This window comes from Podarcis tiliguerta, assembly GCF_965153285.1.
Source record: "Podarcis tiliguerta genome assembly, chromosome: 1".
NCBI lineage: Eukaryota > Metazoa > Chordata > Lepidosauria > Squamata > Lacertidae > Podarcis > Podarcis tiliguerta.
This window is the reverse complement of record NC_139534.1, coordinates 24932727-24954593: the sequence shown is the minus strand read 5'-3', so window position 1 is coordinate 24954593 and position 21867 is coordinate 24932727. Positions and strand designations below refer to the sequence as shown.

At 44.6% G+C, this 21867-nt stretch overlaps 1 protein-coding gene across 5 annotated transcripts in view; it reads right to left on the bottom strand.

Moving 5' to 3' along the window:
• The window catches only part of UBE2E3 (ubiquitin conjugating enzyme E2 E3), a 98981-nt gene that overhangs the window by 42966 nt on the left and 34148 nt on the right, over positions 1–21867 (bottom strand). Inside the window, exon 4 of one of the 5 annotated variants that reach the window (XM_083413794.1) lies at positions 14262–14516. The exons of the other annotated variants lie outside the window; for them this stretch is intronic. Coding sequence (XP_083269920.1) covers positions 14438–14516 — 79 coding nt within the window. The 3' untranslated portion in view covers positions 14262–14437. Of the gene's footprint in view, positions 1–14261; positions 14517–21867 lie in introns of those variants that run through there. 5 annotated transcript variants of the gene reach the window in all.

The window sequence follows — 21867 nt, the reverse complement described above, 5'->3', positions numbered from 1 at the left end:
AGGCTCTGCCTTGTTAAGTCATTACGTTATATGGCTTCAGGAAAATGCTGCATTGAGAAGCAAGCTGTGTAAATATTCCAATCTGTATTTACATTTGGTAATGGTGCCCTTGCCTTCTGCAGAGCAACAGACTCTTGCCAGATTTCTAACAGGCATGTGAGGACAGTTTGCTTCTTAAAGAGTGCCTTCTTGCCATATGTCAGAGCAGAGGTAAATTCAGCCTGTGGTTTTCCAGTGACATCATTCATTTATTTGTGGTAAATGTTCCAGCACCCTGCTAATTGGGTTATAATATCCTGTCCCACTAACATCATTTTGTTGTTGTTGGGGTTGCTTACATTGGTTCCAAATGGAAACTGTGGTGCTAATGTGACAAAACCTTTAGGCAAGCAGTGACTATGAAACCAACCAAAGGAAAAATCATTTACAACCCACAAATATTGAACAGGGTGGTGGAAGAAACGGCCAAGGAGCTGGTGAAAATGATACGGTAAATATGCTAAGGAAGCCCCCCCCCCCCCAAATAGTGTTAGCAAAAGGTCCCTAGCATTGTGATTCTCTGTGTATCTACTCGAAGTAAGCCCCTCTGATTTCCTCCCAGGTTAAGTGAGGACAGAACTGCAATCTAAAATTTCTTTGCCAGCAACTTACGTTCAAGACAATTCTTAAGGGAATTCAAACTACCTGTCTTGCAAATTCCCAAATACTGCAGGCAAATAGACTAGCAGGAAAGCATAGGATAGCAGAATAAGATTATCAAAGTAGTTTGCTTGTTTAATATAAATGTTGTCATGAGGGTTTCTAGTGGGCCAAAAGGTAGGGTTTAATCATAAACCTAAGTCATAGTCAAAGTAGGCCCACTGAAATAAATGAATTAATTTCCTTTGGTCTACTCTCAAGTAATACTAACTTTGGATATTGCCCAAAAGAAATACTAAAAATTATATAGATAACTTTTTATTATAATTTTTTAAATTAAATTTTACAATTTTATAGCCATCCATTCAACAACTCCCCTCCCTCCACTTCCAGAGTTCTTTTAATTTGCCCACCATTCCTGCATATTTTTATATACCCATCTGATTCAGTTTTCCCATCTTACATCCCTTTTAAAATGTTATACTGTTGAATTTACCTTAATACTACCCACCAATTATGAGGGGAATTTTAGGAAATATAGTGTTCTGTTCCTGAGGGCTGACTCTGTCTATCGTTTGTTTTGAGGATTATTTAAATGCCACTATCCCAGATGTTGTAGTCCTAAATTATACAGCGTGTGGTGCGAAGGTCAAAGAAGGGGGCAGAAACGTAATATAGTGGTACCTCGGGTTAAGAACTTAATTCGTTCTGGAGGTTCAATCTTAACCTGAAACTGTTCTTAACCTGAAGCACCACTTTAGCTAATGGGGCCTTCCACTTCCGCCGCTGCACAATTTCTGTTCTCATCCTGAAACAAAGTTCTTAACCCGAGGTAATATTTCTGGGTTAGCAGAGTCTGTAACCTGAAGCGTCTGTAACCTGAAGCGTCTGTAACCTGAGGTACCACTGTACAAATTGAGTTTCCACACAACCAGACATACATGTGCATACAGCAGGGTTGCAGTTGTGTACACACCCTTGTCCACCAAATAAGAGGATTGTTGAGTATATGAGCACAACCTAAATCTGTATTTCTGGTGATTGGCATACCATAGTTTAAAGCAGACATAACATTTGCTACAGTCACAGGGCAAGTAGCAATCCAAAGCAAACCATATCCATCTCTCATGCATGACTCTGGCTCCAGATCATCAACTGAGCAGCCAGATTACAAAGAAAGGCACTGTGTTAATACAATGCTACAGCTGCACAGAAATTGTTGTTGTTTTGCTCTCTCCTTAAAAAGCCAGGAATCCCTAGGGCTAGATGAGGACCAGTGTAATGTGTGCAGGTGTCCTAAGCATTTTGTCAATTTAAATCAAGAATGCAGCAGAGACTTGCCAGAAGAGAGACAGGGATTAGAACCTTTCTGCAGTACCATGTCTGAAGGTGGCTGATCGCCGAAGAATTGATGCTTTTGAATTATGGTGCTGGAGGAGACTCTTGAGAGTCCCATGGACTGCAAGAAGATCAAACCTATCCATTCTGAAGGAAATCAGCCCCAAGTGCTCACTGGAAGGACAGATCCTGAAGCTGAGACTCCAATACTTTGGCCACCTCATGAAAAGAGAAGACTCCCTGGAAAAGACCCTGATGTTGGGAAAGATTGAGGGCACAAGGAGAAGGGGACGGCAGAGGCCGAGATGGTTGGACAGTGTTCTCGAAGCTACCAGCATGAGTTTGACCAAACTGCGGGAGGCAGTGGAAGACAGGAGTGCCTGGCCTGTTCCGGTCCATGGGGTCACAAAGAGTTGGACACGACTAAATGACTAAACAACAATAACAACAGGAAGGATGAAGTCTCGATATAGGCAGGACTATACCCAAGTGGAGGAAGTCAAGTGAGAGACATCTCCAATGCTGCAATCGTTAGGCTTGCCACATGTCAGGAAATTCCCGACATGTCCTGGTTTTTGAGTGTAAAAATGGCATGGGGGGGGGGGGTTTGCCGAATAGGCAAAATGTCATGGGAAACCCAGATGTATGGCAATGGAAAAAGCAGCGAGCTCAAAAGCTTAACAATTTTGGTGGGTTTCTAAAAAAAAACACTGAACAACTTTGCGGGTGTCATAAATTTAACTTTTTGAAATATGGCAACCCTAGCAATTGGTAGCTATGATGAAGTATGATGTACATGCAAAAGAATGCACAATTTTTAATCCCCTAGAGAATAAAGCAAAATGGATGGCTGCTTTGGTTTACATTTTATGAACCACAATTTCCAACTATATATGGTGGCCCCAGACAATTCCATCATTATATTGAAGTTAATAGGACTTGTAGTTCATGGCTTATGCACACGGTCAAAAGGAAATTCAGCTGCTGGGTATCTGCCCATCAATCTGTCCACAAGCTGGGAGATTTTCTTGCAGCAGACATAGAGAAATGAGGCTTCTGTGCAGCTCCATATCTCTCCCCCCATGCCTGCACCCAAATCTGTTTAGGAGGGAGGATGGAAATGTCAAAGCTCTGAGGTTTCTTGCTACCAGTTAAAGGCCAGGAACTCAGCCAGGTGTCAAGGTGGTGCTTTGTGACTCTAGCAAGGATGGAGTCAGGTTCTGCAGGCACGGCATACAGTTCCCTGGAAAAACAGGAGATGTTGCCAGACGGCATCCAAGATCACCTTCGATCTTGACTGTGATCTTCTTTATTTTGAAACCAGCAGTATTTGCATCATCCCAGAACCTATTTTTTCAACACCTTTAGACTGATCTCTGGCTGGCATCAGTAATTTCCTACACCTGCAAGTCTCAGATTTCAATTTGGCAACTGTTCACCATTTGAACAGTAAAAAATAAATAAAAGCAAGTACTACACACTTGTAGTAATTTTATAATGAATGATTTTAGAGTGTTGTTTGTGCTGTACTTTTGTACTGTTTTATTGTTGTTAGCCGCCCTGAGCCCGGCTTCGGCTGGGGAGGGCGGGATATAAATAAATTTATTATTATTATTATTATTATTATTGTTGTTGTTGTTGTTGTTGTTGTGCAGTGGCAAAGTATAAAGGACTTATGTGTTAAGGACTGCAAGGAGATGAGAGGCCGATTCCAATTACAAACCTAGAAGAAAACACCAACTAAACACTAACTGTTAAAACGAAACATGTGGCATTGCATTCTGAACAATTGCAATCCCTTATTATTCACATGCAGATATTAAATACACGCGAGGAAAAGCATAAAGTCCCATTCAAGTGAGTGAATGGTTCCTTCTTGGCTTTCATCCCGGAACCACTGGGAAAACCCAAACAGTTACAAAATTGCTTTAAAACAAAATTTTTAAAAACGCAGACAGCAACTCTCAAAGGCCAAAGCAGTCTTTAAACATGGTCAGCGTTCTAAAGCAGAATGGTTGGTGTTGATCATGTCTGCTCCCAAGCGAAGTGTGCATTTTGAGAAATTTCCTGACTCACATAGGGCTGGGCAATCCAGACTTCTCTCCTTAAGGCCTCTGCTATCAAATCACAGCAAGATTCATTCAAACAGGGTGGGCTACAACTTACACACAAGGGCATTGTTGGTGAAAAATTGCAAATATCTGACCAGCTTTGCAAGTAAAAAAAAAAAGTGTAACAATACAAGCAGCTTAAAAACAAAACATAACAAATATCTGAGTAGTGCATCTAAGCAGTGTGTGTTAACTGTAAATATACTTTACATTTTTCTAGCTGTAGACGGAATACATCCTCGGTATGGAAAAAGGTGTGTGATATTAATCTCCCAAGGCTTCTGATTTATTTATGCCACATGTAAGTAAACAAACATTTACATAAGCCTTTAAAACAAACAGGTACAAGGAAGAAGCATTTCTTATTTCTTTCTCTGAGCCTCCAATTGTAGCATATCAATATAAGGAAAGCCCCTTTCGTTGCCGAATACAAAGTAATGCCATGCGCAAAATATCACTTAAAAGTGACAGTGCATTTGCCTTTCTAAAGCTTTGCAAAAAGAAAAAAGAAAAATTGCCCCAGAAACCTGCAAACATCAGAATTGCAACAGGATAATATTTTGGACAAATAAAACAACATTTTCGAAAAGGCAATCCTGCATTTAAATGTGAGGTTATATATTCATTTGCACAGAGTAACGCTCACTCTAACGACTCGTTCAGTTGTGAAAGAATCCCAGTCGCGCCAGGAAACATCTGCTCCTGTGTAATAAAACTGACCAGAGCCAAGCAGTTTGAAGTGCTTGTTGTTGCCCAGATAGCAATCGGTTCGCAGCCAAACAACATACAATGAACTTGCCAGGAATTATGACCCTGACAATTACAGGCCACATAAGGCAAATGAAAGGATTTTTTTCCCCTTTGATTAAGGCCTGCGAGTACAAGATGAACAACATCTCGCTACCACTGCGTAGATGAAAAGCTACTGAATGAGATCTGTCGCGGTTCCCCTGCTGCCTTTGTCTTCAGAAGAGATAAGTCTACCCAAAGTCTTTAATGGCTATTAGGCAGAAAGATAAAAACAAAACCTTTGTGCCCAGAGGTGGCAAGACTCTGGAGGACTAGATGTCAGGTGCAGACGACAGCATAGGTGCCAGGTTCCGCCCAAATTGGAGGTGCCCGTCGCACGTGTGTGATGTCACGCACACGGCACACACTTGTGATGCCACGTGGCAGGAGGGGGCCACAAGGCCCGCAGCATATGGGGCCCTGCCACAGCTACTGGAAGGCCTGACGAGGCCCAGCCCCTCCAGATTGGGGAGCCCCGTCCAGATATAGTTTGCGGGGCTGAGGTGTCCTCAGTCCCACAGAGTTGGCACCTATGGATGACAGGATTGCAGAGTTGAGGGAAGGAAAGTGGTGCCTTTGTGCACCGCTGTGAGCTTCCAAAGCCATCTGGGGAAAGGGCCAGGGCTGAACAGTAGAGCTCTGGCTTTTCATGCAGAAGGCTGCATCCCCCAGGCAGGGCTGGTGGTGAATTCTGGTCTGAAACCCTAGAGAGCCACTGCTAGTCAATGTCAACAATGCTGAGCTAATTGTACCTGTATAAGGCAGAGACACGGGTGGCGCTGAGGGTTAAACTTCAGAGCCTAGGACTTGCCGATCAGAAGGTTCAAATCCCCGCAACGGGGTGAGCTCCTGTTGCTCGGTCCCTGCTCCTGCCAATCCTGCAGTTAGAAAGCCACGTCAAAGTGCAAGTAGATAAATAGGTACCGCTCCAGCTGGAAGGTAAACGGCGTTTCCGTGCACTGCTCTGGTTCGCCAGAAGCGGCCTAGTAATGCTGGCCACATGACCCGGAAGCTGTACGCCGGCTCCCTCGGCCAATAAAGCAAGATGAGCACCGCAACCCCAGAGTTGGCCACGACTGGACCTAATGGTCAGGGGTCCCTTTACCTTTTAGGCAGAGATACCTATGATCTTACGGTGCTGCAAGGAAAATCACTGGTGAGATAGGAATTGGTCTAATCCAACAAGACAATTCTGAGCGTCTTTCTGTATATATCTTTTGATTTTTTTAATAAAATCATACATGCTTTTTCTAGGAGGGGTGTATTATTTGGATCAGTATTGGAGGGGAATATTCAGCCTCTCTATGAGCATAGCTGCTGGATATGGGACAATTTGGATGAAATAGCAAAATGCAAAAAGGGTTATCTGTTCCCAAGCAAGGGCTGGACTCCCGGGGTTTTATGCAATGCTTGGTCAGTCCAGAGGCTTCCTACTGCTTGCCTGTGTTAGAAACCTCTTGGCTCAGCCATCTCAGGGGCAGGGTGAGTGGGTGTTGTTCCTGGTTACGTCCCCCTCAGAATTCTGTGCCCTGGGACCACCGTCCCTCTGCCCACCACGCTACGCCACTGGCCAAGTCACAGGTGAACCCATCAACGCTACTGCTGCTATGGTAGCAATGAAGAGAGAGAGAGAAGGGGTCAGGGGAGAGCAGGAAGTGGGGCAGAGGGAAGGAGAGGTGGGTGTCGGTGGTCATGTCACAAAAATGAGAATGGGGAAGAAGCAGATGGTCTGGAGGCCACTGATCAGCCCATGGCAGTGCCTCCCTCAGACAGGCTCTCTGGTGTCCATGCACGCAGCCCAAACTGTGTATTCTTCTTGTGTACAGCTATATGCACGAAGCCTTTCCTGCTGCAGACTTTGCTCTGTACATCCAGATGCTGGAGCAAGACTACCTCTGCTCCCAGCTCACTCTGTGGCCATAATTTCTGAGGAAGGGTAATTATTTACATCTTTATTATACTACAGCTTGAAGAGGGTTCTGGGGGTCTGGCTGCACGCAAGAGGCTACGGTAGCTCTGAGGTTTTGTGAGACTCTTAATCACAGGGTTGTGGGTTCGAGACCTACACTGCGCAAAATGATTCCTGCATTGCAGGGGGTTGGACTAGATGAACGCTTGTGGTCCTTTCCAACTCTGCAATTCTGATTTCAAAGCTCAGAGAAAGTGTAGTTCAACGAAGAGGTGTCTCTGCCCCAATACCTCTTACCTACTCAGAATGGTTATCCTTACATAAACAAGCCTGTGAGTCTAAGTTTCTGGGAAGAGGACAATTAGAATTTAAGAACAATGCTGGATGGAAGCAGGTGAAAAAGAAGAAGCAGAACAGCAAACTCGCGCTTAGAAGAGCAATAGAGATGTTTTATTGCCTCTGAGGAAAAGTGTGCCAACCGATTTAAATTACAAGGCAATAAAAAAGTGAGAGAAATGAATTTCGCTCTTCGTTGTGCTCCTCCCTGAAGATCTCTTATTACCCTTACTCAGCAATGTCATAAAGAAGGGAAATGAAAACAACATGCAGGAAATAAACCGTTCTAACCATCTAACCCACTTCATAAAGGGGATTTAACTAACAGCCATGTTAATCATCACTTTTAAAAACAGGGGTTTTTTCCTGCAAACGTGATGCCAAAGCCTTTGGAAAATATAATGAAACTTTTCAACACTTAAACTAAAAGCACTGACTGCAGCTTGCCAGATAAACAACTAAACTGCAATGATGTGTATGAGCACATGTCCGAAAGACCACCAAACTCCACTTTAAAGAAGTGGTTATTGTTCTCCATAATGCTTACATGAATGAGAGACTGAAAAGCAGACAGATAAGCAAGCAAACTACCTTTCAGATTGCAAACGCTTTCCAGTCTGGTCACCTGCAGGTGATTTTTAAACACCATAGGTGACCACATGAATGGCTCTTTACAAATCCATTTTTTTTAAAAAAACACCCTAAAATAATAAACAAAGGAAGCAAATTTCCAAGAATTCACAAATATTGACATTCCCTAGTATAAAGGCAGCTTCTGGTTGCGTTTGCAACCAACTCCTTCCTCTCCGCTGAATGCCTGGAAGAGAATTTAAGAAACAGATATAGATAAACAGATACACTTGCTGCTTCTTATCTGCTCTAAACCTTAGCACATGTGAAAGAAAACCCCAGCGTCGGAGGGGAGAGAAGGTCTCCTCTCAAATGCCCTGTGGTTTCAAAAATCCTCTTGTTGATTCTTACCATCTCTCAAACTCATTTCGAGTGAGAGGTTGGAGGGAGGGGACGTGTGGGACTGGGCACCCTCCTTGCCAAAGGCCTAGAGTATCCTTTCCCTTGACGAGCAGATCTGTGCACACACCAGATCCGAAGTCCCTCAGAATTATTATTATTATTATTATTATTATTATTATTATTATTATTATTATTATTCTACATTACCAAACGCCATGGAGCTTCCCACATGAGAAGTGTCTGTTCTGTTTGTCTTTGGATCTCAGAGTGAACTGACTATGGAGCTCTGCCTCAGGCAGGAGATGACCATGACCAAGTCTGCCGTTCTGTCATCCACCCTGTCACATCGATTGAGGTTGCTGCGCCAATGCACAGGGTGCAAGAGCAGAGTGACAACAGTTAAGGTGACACAACAGATGCTGGGGGAGGCGAATACCTGCACATTCCTGGCTTCAACTACAGCATTCCTTGGACAAGAAACTCGGAGCATGTGTATTTCCTGTTTTGGACTACAGTGGTACCTCAGGTTACATACGCTTCAGATTACAGACGCCGCTAACCCAGAAATAGTGCTTCAGGTTAAGAACTTTGCTTCAGGATGAGAACAGAAATCATGCTCCGGTGGCGTGGCGTGGCGGCAGCGGGTGGCCCCATTAGCTAAAGTGGTGCTTCAGGTTAAGAACAGTTTCAGGTTAAGTACGGACCTCCAGAACAAATTAAGTTCTTAACCTGAGGTACCACTGTACCTGGATACCAACGACAGATTTTATAAAAATGTAGCGCAGGGGTGGAGAGGCTCCAGGCCAGAGACTGAAGGCAGCCCTCCCAGCTTTTTGTTTGGCCCTCTGAAGCCCCCTCAAGCGATGACTCCCACCTCCCAGGCCACACCCTCACCATCCCAGTTATGTGTGCTCTTCTAGTCTTAAAACTGTGCTAAACTCTTCTTTGTCAAGGTGGAGGTGACTGTATGTTTGTGTACAGCTTTGAATGGCTGGAAGCACAGGTGCCATCTCGTGCCTAAGATTGTGGGTGCCCACAACGAAGGGCTTCAACTTTGCCTGTGGACTTTGCGGGTGGCCCAGCCCCCACAAATAAATAATTGTGGGTGTCAAAGCACCCACAGCCCCCTGGAGTTGGTTCCAGTGGCTGGAAGGTAGCCTACTCAAAGGCAAGAGGTATACGCTCTGTTGCTCCACCCACTTTGGCCTTTGGCCCCACCCACTGGCCTCCAGGCTGTAAAAGTGTTCCTCAACCCTGATGTGTAGAAAATACATGGTACAACCCCATATGGAGCGTACCACTTCAGAGTGTGGGGGAAAACTGCATATATGAAGGTTCCCCACGCTGCCACCCCAAATTCATACATCTCTTCCTGTGGTGGAAATCTACCATATCAACAAGTATGATATCCTTCTTCCGCACAAAAATGTAAAAGCAGGGAGTTGGTTATCCCCCCTAAAAAAAATTTGCCCTCCCAATAATGACCCCTTTTTACTGCACCCACCAAATTTTGATGCCAAAGGGGAGAGCTTTCAGCTCAGCCTTAACTAAAAGCAATTTTCAGTGTAATCTCGTACATTTATTCAGAAGCAAGTCCCACTTCAATCAGTGGGATTTACTGCCATGGAAAAAAGAGAGTTCAGGGTTGCAGCCTTAGACAACAATTGATGTTCAGATTCAGTGTGGTTTAACAGATGTGTTTCCAGGCTCAATGACATTTTAAAATATCTCAGGCTGAGTAGATATAGCAATATCATCAGGTTAATTTACTGTTCTTTCAAGCAAAGAAGCAAGTCTCATTGTCCGTTTCAGTACCAGCTAAATAAACTCTCCAGCAGGGTGGAGTGATTTAATTCCGTCATGATTGAAGACACCAAGTTAAAAGGAGAAAAGGACTAACTCAAGTTACTGCCCTAAATCAGTTTCCCCATTTTGTCATTCACATGTTTCCTAAACAAGTAACATGCTGGTTGGTTGTAATAAATATTAAACCACGTTGGTTTGCATCTAAACAGAGCCTTTATGCTGCCTAGGAGCATCGTCCAAAATATCTGACCACACAGCCAACATCTTTTTGCACTACAGAATCGTATCAAGGGAGCCAATTGCAAAATTTCTGTTTGATAATGTCTGCGTGCTTACATGGATACTAAGCCAGTTCACAACTGTAACGGCAAAGGGTCACAGTCAATCGCAGAGTTAAGTACCACTAAGATACTGACATAAACGTGGCAAGCCTGTAATGAAACCCACAACAGCTACGAACCTGAATATATTTTTACTTGACCTATTGGTGAGTTTTGTGCTCCCTTAGGTTTTTGATGTATGTTAAACGAACTGTTAATTGTTGAAGGGGTGGGTATAGTGTGAGGTTGCAGTGCTCTTCCTACTTTTTATTCTGTACTGTTATTCTACTACTGTATTTAGACATTTTTATGAGCACAGAAGTATTTGTGTAAAATGCGGTCTATATAAATTAACTGACTATGGCTACTATGACTATGAATCCTGCAATATGTATCCTTTTTTTCCCCATCCACTGAAGATCCTCACATAGTCAGTCACTGAAACGTTCCATGTTAACTTTCCTGAGCAGCGAAAGGGTACGAATTATGCCCCCGTAAAACCACTGTGCCCGCTCCTCGCTTAGCCTATAACAAATCTACCTAATAAATGTTTAAACCCATCTTCTCAGCGAACTGTATACAATCTACAGAGAATACTCCTCCCTTCCCATTCCGTAAGACATTAATTCCCTCATCTTTAAACATATGTAAACTAGTCGCATTTCCACATTTCATCTAATGTTCTGTATCGCTCCCGGTCAGCCAACCTCCCTTTTATCTATTTTATAGACGGATACAGTATATGAGTTATGTTGTTAACTCAGTTTTATCTTGTCCTAGAACCAGGAGTCGGCCAAAGCATTTTGTTGCCTGCACTGTTAAACTATACAACTTTTAGATGAAATCCAAAGGCAGCCCATGTTCAGTGATGTTTTTAATGTTTGATTTTTCATTATGCTTTTATAATTGTTGGAAGCCTCCCAGAGGGGCTGGAGCAACGGAGTCAGTTGGCAGGGTTATAAATTGTTGTTGTTGTTGTTGTTGTTGTTGTTGTTGTTGTTGTTAACAGCTCTGGCCTCCCAAGGAAGAGTACAGCCACAGGGCTCACTCAAGAGGATGCCCTCAGAATTTGGCGCCTGAGGCGATTCCCTCATTCTGCCTCATGGTTGGTCTGGCCTCTCTCTCACCAGGGGGGCTGCTTTAGGGAGATAATACTTGTCTAAAAAGAGGGCAATAAATAAGCAACTGTTTTCAGAGATCAAAACAACCAGTAAGTTGCAACCTTACACCTGGAAATATGCCCCATGGAACTCATTGGGACTTACTTCTGAGCAGACATGCACAGACTGCACTGTCAAAGTGTCGCCGTTTTCTCTCACACTTGTCAATCTTTTCACTTCTTTGATGCCTAGCTCTGTTTCCCCCTCCCCTTGCCTCTCTCTCATCCCCCACCCCCACCCCAGCCCAGTGATTTTTCTTTTCTTTTCAGTTATACCTTCACAGCTATACATAACATTAAATCAGACCGCGGCTTTAAGTGCGAAGCTTTAAGCATTTCAAGCATGTAATAAATATTTAAAACATACGCTAAAACAGGTGCACTGTGCAATCATGCTTTGTTCCCCTCAGTCTCTCACAAATCCATAGCCTTCCCATTCCTCCCGCAAAAAAAAAAAAAGCAATTTCTCTCACTGCCTCTTTCGCATCTCTGCGGGGCGTGGGGGCAGCAGGAACCACAAAAAGCCCCTTTTTACTTTGCAGTTGGTTTTGAACATAACTTTCAAAAAGGAAGCACCAAAAGTACTGAGTCCATTTAAGCAGCAAGTACTATCAGGAAGCATCTTGGAAGAGCATTCCAAAAATGCTTAGATTTTGGGACAAAGGAAGCTCATTGCAGCAAGAGCAGGTGGCAATTGCGCGAAATGAATTTTGCCCTTCCACTTACTAGTTGTTCCTAGCACCCATGATTCAAAAATAGAGGTGAGGGAAAGGCACAATACAGTGATTCATTATAGTAGTAGTAGTAGTAGTAGTAGTAGTAGAAGAAGAAGAAGAAGAAGAAGTTGTTGTTGTTGTTATGTTACAGGTTTTGGCCAAATGCATTGTAACAGTCCCCAAAACTCCCAGCTACTAAAAGCCCTTTCAGTCTTGCTAAGTTGTGGGTGAACATATCAGACGACACAGCAATTCTTCAAACAGCTCTTGTTTATTCACAGGCCAGAACAGAACTGAACTGAAGGGTTCAGCCAGCCAGCTCCAGAACAACGTAATTGTAACAACTTTCTGTAACTATCCAATCACTGAACGTCACTTTCGATCCCTTATTTGCATATGTTGACCTGAACTATCTACAGTATCACCCTGCTGGCCCAGGGTGAGAACTTCAATAGAGTCTGTAACCTGAAGCGTATGTAACCTATGGCGTATGTAACCCGAGGTACCACTGTATATCATGCCTCCAGATCTTTTCTTTTGCAAGTGGCAAGTGCAACTACCCTTCCTCTTTAAGAAAAAATGGAATCAAGGCAGCCAAGGGAGCGGGGAGAGAGAAGGAAGAGCTGTGTTTATGCTGCTTGTAATCCAAGATGGACTGGTGGCCTTCGCTTGCCTTCGGTCTCTAAGGAGAGATACCAGCTGCCTCATTTCTTCCAAACCCTGCTAATAATGGCTGGGCCAAGCAATTCCAACAGAGAGGAGGAGACAGAGCTGCCCTTCTATCAGAAGAAAAAAAGAGTTTAAAAGACCCACTTTGAAACAAGGACAATAATAGCTGTGTAATCTAGTCTTCTCTGTTTTGCTTTGGTTTTCCGCCTCCCTTTTTGGAAATGCACCTTTTCTTTCCTTAAGCAGAGGAATGCTCATTTCACCTCAAGGAGGAAAACTCAAAACCCCGCCAAAAAACGAGCAGTAGGGGCCATATAGCTATCAGGTTCACAGGAAGCTGCCCTATATCAGGGGTCAGGCAAGTTGCCATCGCCAGCTGCCCAATCTCCTCACTGCTTGACAAGACAGCACAAGACGACAAGCCGCTGAATGCAGGAAACCTTTAAGTAGTCACTTGGCAAATGGTCACTTGTAAGAAAGGTCAAAGTCAAGTCAGCTGCAGTACAGAATCTCACCCACCCACCCCCGGACAGCCAGCAAAGAAGGAAAGTTAGGGGAGGGGAACTCTCCCAGGCACCCGGCAGCACAACTATAAGTAATAATTCCTGACGTATCACCATTCTCACATACGAACCTGGGCTTTGGGTAAACAGTCTGAATTCGCTGTTAAGGCAGTGTCTGGTGAGCAGGTGTTAACAGGTACAGGTGCAGGTGTAACACTAAACCATGGCTAAAATAGAGCACTACTGCAACACACTCCACGTGGGGTTACCTTTGAAGGTGACCTGGAAACTACAACTAAACCAGAATGAGGCAGCTAGACTGGCGACTGGGAGTGGCCACTGAGACGATATAACACCGGTTCTGACATTGGCTCCCAGTACATTTCCAAGCACAATTCAAAGTGTTGGTGCTGACCTTTAAACCCTAAATGGCTTCAGCCCTGTAAACCTGAAGGAGCGTCTCCACCCCCATCGTTCAGCTTGGACACTGAGGTCCAGCTCCGAGGGCCTTCTGGTGGTTCCCTCACTACGAGAAGTGAAATTACAAGGAACCAGGCAGAGGGCCTTCTCGGTAGTGGCGCCCGCCCTGTGGAATGCCCTCCCATCAGATGTCATGGAAATAAACAACTATTTGACTTTCAGAAGACATCTGAAAGCAGTCCTGTTTAGGGAAGTTTTTAATGTTTGATGTTTTATCGCGTTTTTAAGATTCTGTTGGGAGCCGCCCAGAGTGGCTAGGGAAACCCAGCCAAATGGGTGGGGTATAAATAACAAATTATTATAAGGAAAGGGAGGTGGGACCATGCAAGATAAGGGAAGGAAGCAAAGGAAGTCTGGAATAACCCATTTGCAAACCATCATTTGCAGGGAGTCAGCATTAAGCCGGCACCACGTAACAATGGAAAATACATGCCTGTCACTATTCACAGTGTGAAGACCATTTAACAACAGAGGCACATGGACCACAGAAGTTTTTTTACATTCACACACCATGTGTGGGAGGCATTTATTTCCTTTTTTTACAGCGATAATGAATGAAAAGGGTCACAATCTGAGCCTTTCAACTTCCCTCGCTGCTAACGGCTGCGTTACTTACACAAGGCTAACAGCGCTGCCCACTCTTCCTTCTACTTTCCTCAGGAGTTTCTGAAATCTGAGTTACTACCCTTCTCAACTTTTAAGCCCTTCAGGCGACAAAAAAGAAAGCTGCTGTCTACACTTTAGTTTTACAGTTCCATTAAAGGGTGACCTGCAAACAAAAAAGAAGAAAATCATGGGACTTTAGTATCAAGTGCTGAATGCCTCTCTCAATTAAATGAGTATGGAAAGCAGTCAGTCTACTATGAAGGTGATAATTCAGCCATTTGTTCCCTACAATGAAATAAATGAAGGCTAAACATGTTTTTTTGCTGATACCACTGACCACAGCATCCTCCTGGAGCATCTCAAGGAGGTGAAGGTAGGCAGCCTTGTGCTTCAGTGGTTTCACTCCTCCCTCCAGGGCCTCTTCAATAATGTAGTTATGGAAGGCTACTGCTCAACAACATGGGAGTTGTCTGATTGTGTCCCACAGGGTTCGAGCTTGTCCTCCATCCTATTTAACATGTGAAGCTCCTGGGAACTGTCACCAGGAGATCTGGAGTGAAGTGTCATCAATATTCAGATGCCACCCAGCTCTATCTGAAACAGGAGAGGTAGTTCAGGGGTTAATAGTTTGGTGCCTGCAGCCTGTGATAGGCTGGATGTAGGCAAAAAAACCCTGAACCTGAATCCTGAAAAGACAGGGGCATTATGTGCTCGAAGTTCTCACATCCAGAAGGTGTTAAGATGGCCTGTCCTGGTGGGGACTCCATCTCCCTTGGGGAATGCTGCTTGTTTCAATTTTGTCCCTGGAGATTCAGGTTGTCAGACCTGAAGTCTTTTTCTAGTGCTGGCTGGTTCATCTATTATGGTACTTTTGGGACAAAGATGGCTTGGCCACAGAATCCCATGCTCTGGTAGCTTCCAGACTGAATTATTGCAATGTGCTCTACATGGGACTACCCTTGAAGAGGACTCAGAAACTTCCAACTGGTCCAAAATTCAGCTGCCAGAATTCTGGCCGCCGTTTTCTTTAGAACACATATAACTCAGGTTTGGTTTTGTTTTTTTAAAAAAAGCTGAAGTGTTTAAAAGCCCTAAATGGCTCAGTCCCCAAATATCTGAAATAGTGCGTCCTTCCTTACAATATTTCTTGTGCAGATAGAATTAGTGCAATTTTTAAACATAGATACATTAATGTCTTCATTACCGTGGAGCTAAAGGTTCACCCCTTTTGATTTTTTTAGCACATAAGAAGTGCTTATTCAGAGGCTACATATCAGAGTCACATCTTCAAAGTACCATTTTTGTGTCTGTTTGCTGCCATTGTTTTCCCTCAAAGCCCTGCTTCAATTCCACTTTTAAAAAAGGTTCTCCACCCTAGAATGAGCTAGCCTGCACAGGACCCCAGAGTTAGGTTGCTTACATGCAGCAATGAGTCCCCAAGTCATCCTGATGCCCCAACTTGTGTGGAGCATTTAAATGGGAAGTGGAGTTTATGCGTAAAAATGCTTAAAATCCCTCCATCCTCTTCTTTGTGATGAAAGGGGCATGTTTGCAGGCATAATCTCACATTAACCTTCTATAGTTTCTGAGGGATTTTTTTATTATTCCCTGCTGAGTGGAGTGTGTACATGTTTATAAAACAGTGCATATGAATATGTGTGTTTGTATATATACATATACATGCATCTAAAAAATGAATTTCAACAGGAAATATATCCTTCCAATGGGATATATAAAAGTCTGTACATATATGTGTGTTTATATATATTTTCATTCTCCCCTTAGTAGGAAAAAAGGGAATAAAATACAGCATTTTCAAAATCCAACACAAAGTTTCTTTATGGCCTTAACTACTCAACAGGCAGTCAAACATATTCCTAGCAGACATAAAACACACTTGGAGGGGAAAGGGAAGGAAAGAAATATACAAAGTTCCTGGCAGAAATGGTTCCAAAAGACAAGTTCTAAGTATTTATACACACTCTGTGAAGAAATTGTTAGTTATCATGCCCATGGCAAATTTGCACAGCTTTATATAGGCTCTCATCTTGCAAAGAGCTGAAGTGGGTGCCAGGGGAGAGGGGAGAGAAAGAGACATTCAGGTTAATCTCCTTGCCTGTTTGGTCAAACACTGGGGCCACAGGCTAGTTTTAATTAACTGCCAGCGGAAACAGGAAGAAACGCACACCCCTCCAAAAGTATAAATCAACTAGCACTGCTTCCTCCCTGTGAAAAAAATTGGGAATTCAGAGTTTCCATTCCAGTCACATAGATAGAAGGAGCCAAAGCCAAATTTGCAAACGGGAAAACTTAATGCTTTTCCATGGGCCAGTTTAACTCTGAACATGCTAATGGGTGTTTTATTCAGCTGCCATCCGCTGAACCATTCAAACCACAGGGGTGGCTAACCTGTGGCCTTCTTCAGTGTTTCCCAAACACTGCTTTTGGGCTACAATTCCCATCATCCCTGACCACTGGTCTTGCTAGCTAGGGATGATGGGAGTTGTAGTCCCAAAACAGCTGGAGACCCAAGTTTGGGAAACCCTGCTCTAGATGTTCCTGGACTACAATTCCCATCATCCCTGGATGGTACCGATGTGACTTAAAGTCCAACAGCTTATGTGGGGCAACTGGTTCCCCATCTAGAAATCGAATCAAAACAGTTCTATTCCACGGTTTATTATTGTTTATATTTTGAATTAGATATATAGAGGGGCACCAAAATCTTTCAAGTGTTTAGGGCCTCTTAATCCAGCCCCGAGTTGCCCATACACATTTCTCCTACTGTATTTGAAACCTTGGGCAATAGGAAGCTGGCAAATTGGATGCCCAACCACGCTGCGATGGGCAGAAGGATCTGTGGCTGCCTTTTGCACTTCACTTTCTTAATAGTGTCAACATTTTGCTTTTTTACCCTTTGCAGCACACATAACACCCTTTATCCCTCCCCTTTCCGACCCCCCTGCGGTTTAACGTATAAGACCCTCATTTGTCAACACTCAACGGTAACAAATGCATCACAGGGAATAGCTGTGGCATGTAGGATGTGGCCATCTGCCATTGCAACAGGAGGGCAACGTGCTCCCCTATCTCTTCGTCCGGGGACTCCTAAATCATGCAAATTGCCTCGCCACGTGCGGCTGCAGATGGATGGGGGCTATTAAGCTGGGGCTCCCCCAAAATGCGACATGCCCACATTTATCAAGCAGCCAAGAATGCAGAGGCTGGAAGAGAAGTGGTAGCATTTCCCCAACGCTTGTGAAGTTCAGTCAAACGGAACCACAATTAATGGAGTGTAACTATGACACAAGTCGACATGTGGGACTCAGCAGAGCAGGGTCTACGGTCCAGAGGCATTCGCTGCTTTCCACAATGCAAAGCAAGACCGGTTGGGTGGAGCACAAGTGTAAAATGCATTCTTCAAATGAGAAATTATAGGTAGAGGGAACCGCTTTAAACATCTCGGCTTTGAGGGGTGGTAAGGTGGTGGAATTGCAGTAATTTTCCAAGATGAATGCAAGAGGAGCAGATCCTGTTTATCCCCATAGGCAACAACTCCCCCCCCCCCCAAAAAAAAACCACAACACCCCAAAATAACCTACACTAAATGACCAAGTGCTACAACTGCAGCAGGAGACAATTCAGCAAGACAACATGAAATTCTTAGGCACAGGATTGGTTTGCATTTGAAACATTTTCAAAATATTGTTTTAGCTGGGCGTAATAGACCACTGTAAGATCTGACACACAGCAAACACAGAGCTTCAATTAAGCAGCTGGCAGGCAGCCAGGCACAGATAAAAAGGCCCAGCCTGTCACTCGCTAGACAATATATATGGCTATTTTGGCAGTCCAAATTGAATGTGATAATTGAGCCATGACGTATTAAAAAGACACATGCTTTCGGAGGGAAGTGTTCTGGAGCTCTCAAAAACTAGATGGCACTTTTCAAACCAAGGCGCGGCGGGACTGAAAAAGGATGCTGAAATCATGATGCAATTCAGCTGGCCGTGTTTCAGTCTCCCAAAGCTACTCTTCATCTAAACAACAAAAACTGGGACTTGGCTGCCGGCGTGTGTGTGATGCAGAGATGGAAAACCTCAGCTTTTCTGCCTCTCTATCTGAGCCCTCACAACTCCCCCTCACAAAGACTCCCCCTCCTTCACTGGCACAGATTCACACGTCAGTGTTTTTGACTATACAGTGGTACCTCGGGATGCAAACAGGATCCACTCCGGAGCCCCGTTCGCATCCTGAATGGAACATCTGCGTGTACGGGTCATGTTTTGCCGCTTCCGCACATGCACGTGATGTCATTTTGAGTGTCTGCGCATGCGCGAGCGGCGAAACTTGGAAGTAACGCACTCCATTACTTCCGGGTTACCGCAGAGCGCAACCCAAAAGAGCTCAACCTGAAGCACATTCAACCCGAGGTATGACTGTACAGCGGTACCTCGGGTTACAGACGCTTCAGGTTACATACGCTTCAGGTTACAGACTCTGCTAACCCAGAAATATTACCTCGGGTTAAGAACTTTGCTTCAGGATGAGAACAGAAATCGTGCTCCAGGAGCACGGCAGCAGCAGGAGGCCCCATTAGCTAAAGTGGTGCTTCAGGTTAAGAACGGACCTCCAGAACGAATTAAGTTCTTAACCCGAGGTACCATTGTACTTAAGTTTACTTTCATTTGTCTGGAATGGACACCGAGAGGTGTGTGGGAAGAAACTAGCCTGCTGTGTAAAGGTAACAAGTATATTCCTTGTTCTTCCCAACTTTGCTTCTGGCCCGGCCCATGCGGCCCTCGGAACAGTGTTCGAAATTAGCCAGGCGCCAGGCACATTTTGCAGCTGGCTGTTGGCCACTTGCGACCAAGTGAAGATGCGTGGGCGCCAGGTTGGCACCTGACATCTCTACCACCTGGAGGTGCATGCCTGGGGAATCCTTGGATCTTGACCGTTTTCACACACTAATACCCCGTCCTGTAGAATTCTATCTGTTATATTTCATCTGCACAATCGGAATGAATTTCAGGAACCAAAACGCTTTTTCTGTGTGGTCTGAGAAGGAGCGGTGAAAAATGTTATAGCTAACTGTTGTCGCTTGTCTTCGCTTGCCCCCCTCCACTGCGCTGCTCACGGTTGTGAAGCATATTCTTATGTTGTGAATGGCCTGTGTCGCCATTACAAAACAGAGGTAGGAATAGGCTTATATATGTGTGGACTGGATAAGGTGACTTTTCTTCTTCAAGTTCCCAGGAGCTCTAAACCTAGTTCAAGGTTGTCCTCTGAACTAGTCAGATGTTTAACTGATAATCAATCACAGTCAGTCTATCATTTAAAAAATGAGAATTGCCCCCAAATAGCAACTAGACATTCCGTTTTGGCAACTTTAAGCTTGGCTTAAGGAGCCATTGGGACTCGGGTGGCGCTGTGGGTTAAACCGCAGAGCCTAGGACTTGCCGATCAGAAGGTGGGCGATTCGAATCCCCACGACGGGGTGAGCTCCCGTTGCTCGGTCCCTGCTCCTGCCAACCTAGCAGTTCAAAAGCACATCAAAGCGCAAGTAGATAAATAGGTACTGCTTCGGCGGGAAGGTAAACGGTGTTTCCGTGCGCTACTCTAGTTCCCCAGAAGCGGCTTAGTCATGCTGGCCACATGACCCAGAAGCTGTACACTGGCTCCCTCGGCCAATAAAGTGAGATGAGCGCCGCAACCCCAGAGTCGTCCGTGACTGGACCTAATGGTCAGGGGTCCCTTTACCTTTACCTTTAAGGAGCCATTTGGCACCTAGCTTATATATCTGAGTTTCTAACCTTGGAAGGTTCCTCAGAAAGGAAAGCAGCCCTGGCTCCCCAGCCATGGAATCAACTGAGCTCCTCACAGAATAAGGGCTTAGGATTCTTCATGGCTGGCTTAGCTGCGCTCATAAGGAAAGCACATTCCCACATGCACTCTATTTATTTTGAGGATTCACCTTAAAGCAACACAGCGGCTTGCACAGAGAATACATACATCACCAAAGTCGGCATTGAGAAAACAGATGCAAAACACCACCTGGCTTTTATTTGGTATGCTGTCCTGGCAGAGCACCGCCGTCTCCCTGCGTGGTTTTCATTAAATAATGCAAGGATACAATAATGAAGAAATGCGCTAGAAAAACACAGGGCTTTTGAGTTAACACCAAACAGTTACGCAAAGACTCTGCGTTGTGCCATAAGTCAAATTTGTCTGCCGAGATGGATGAGTTTCCTTCTGGAATAAGAAGTGCGGGAGAGGCTGGCGCTCACATCCCAATAGGCAATTTAATAAAAAAAATAGGCTATAAAAGGACAGTGTGTTAGCTATGGGAAAGTAACAGTGAGTGCGAGGGGTGAATAAAGAAGGCGCAAAGCAACCATGTAAGAATATAAGAAAAGCCAGGGGGGTTTTGAGCAGGAACTGGGTTCTTTTACCTTTTTCATAGTTCTTTTTTGGGAGGGTCCGGGGCGGGGGAGGACTGGAATACACCCAATGCCTAAGCCAAAAATCCACCTATATCTGTAATCAATAAAAGTTGTGGCCATTTCTAATCCAGATCATTGTCTGCTTGAGTTTATTCATCACATCTTACATTTAGCCACTGCAAGGGGTGTGGGTGTTTGGCAGTGAGACAGGGCCCACAATAAGCAAGCAAACAAACAAGCAAACTTTGTGGTGAGTTCCCCCATCTTTTCATCCAGGGGAAAAAAAGCCCTGAGAAAAGCCCTGAGGCATCAGGCTGAAGGTCCATCTGATCAGACACTCTAGTGGCTAACCAGATGCCCACCAGAAAGACCTGCAAACAACAGCCTTCTGCTCACATGCAATGGCCCAGAAACTGACATTGACAGGCAATACTGCTTGGGACACCAGAGGCAGAAGATGGCTATTGTGGCTAAGAGACATCGAGGGGGCAGCTGATGCCATGAAGCCACCAAACCACGGGGCAACTACACTGGCTCAACTGACTGCTCCGATGTGTTGTGGACATGCAGGACAGCCTCTTCACGCTGCCCGCCCTCTTCCAGAAAAGGTGCCAAAGGTGTCTGTGATCTGTCGCAGCGTTCAAATGACATTTCAAAATGCCAGGCTGCCTGGGCGCCATATCCTCCGAAACAGTCACAGACCATTTTTTCCCATGTGTGGCCACACTGAGACCATAACCCTGCAACCAAGATGGGGGCTCTCAATTAAAATTTGCTAAAAGGCTAGAATAAAAATCCCAGTTTAGCTCTTGAAACGATGTCTAACTGCACTGTCCCAAAAACATATTGCTCATCTGCTGCCATGTATATCTTCCGCCAACAATAAGTGCAGGTATGAACACTTCTGTTGAAAGGTTGGATTCTTCAGGATGCTAGCCTTTGTGTCCTGCTCCTCATGCTGTCTGGGGCTGCTGGGAGTTGTAGTTCAATCCACCGGGAGGGCACCAGATTGGCAAAGGCTAGTGTAGGCATCCCTGAGTTACAAAGGTATCAGAAGGGTTCCCACGCTCC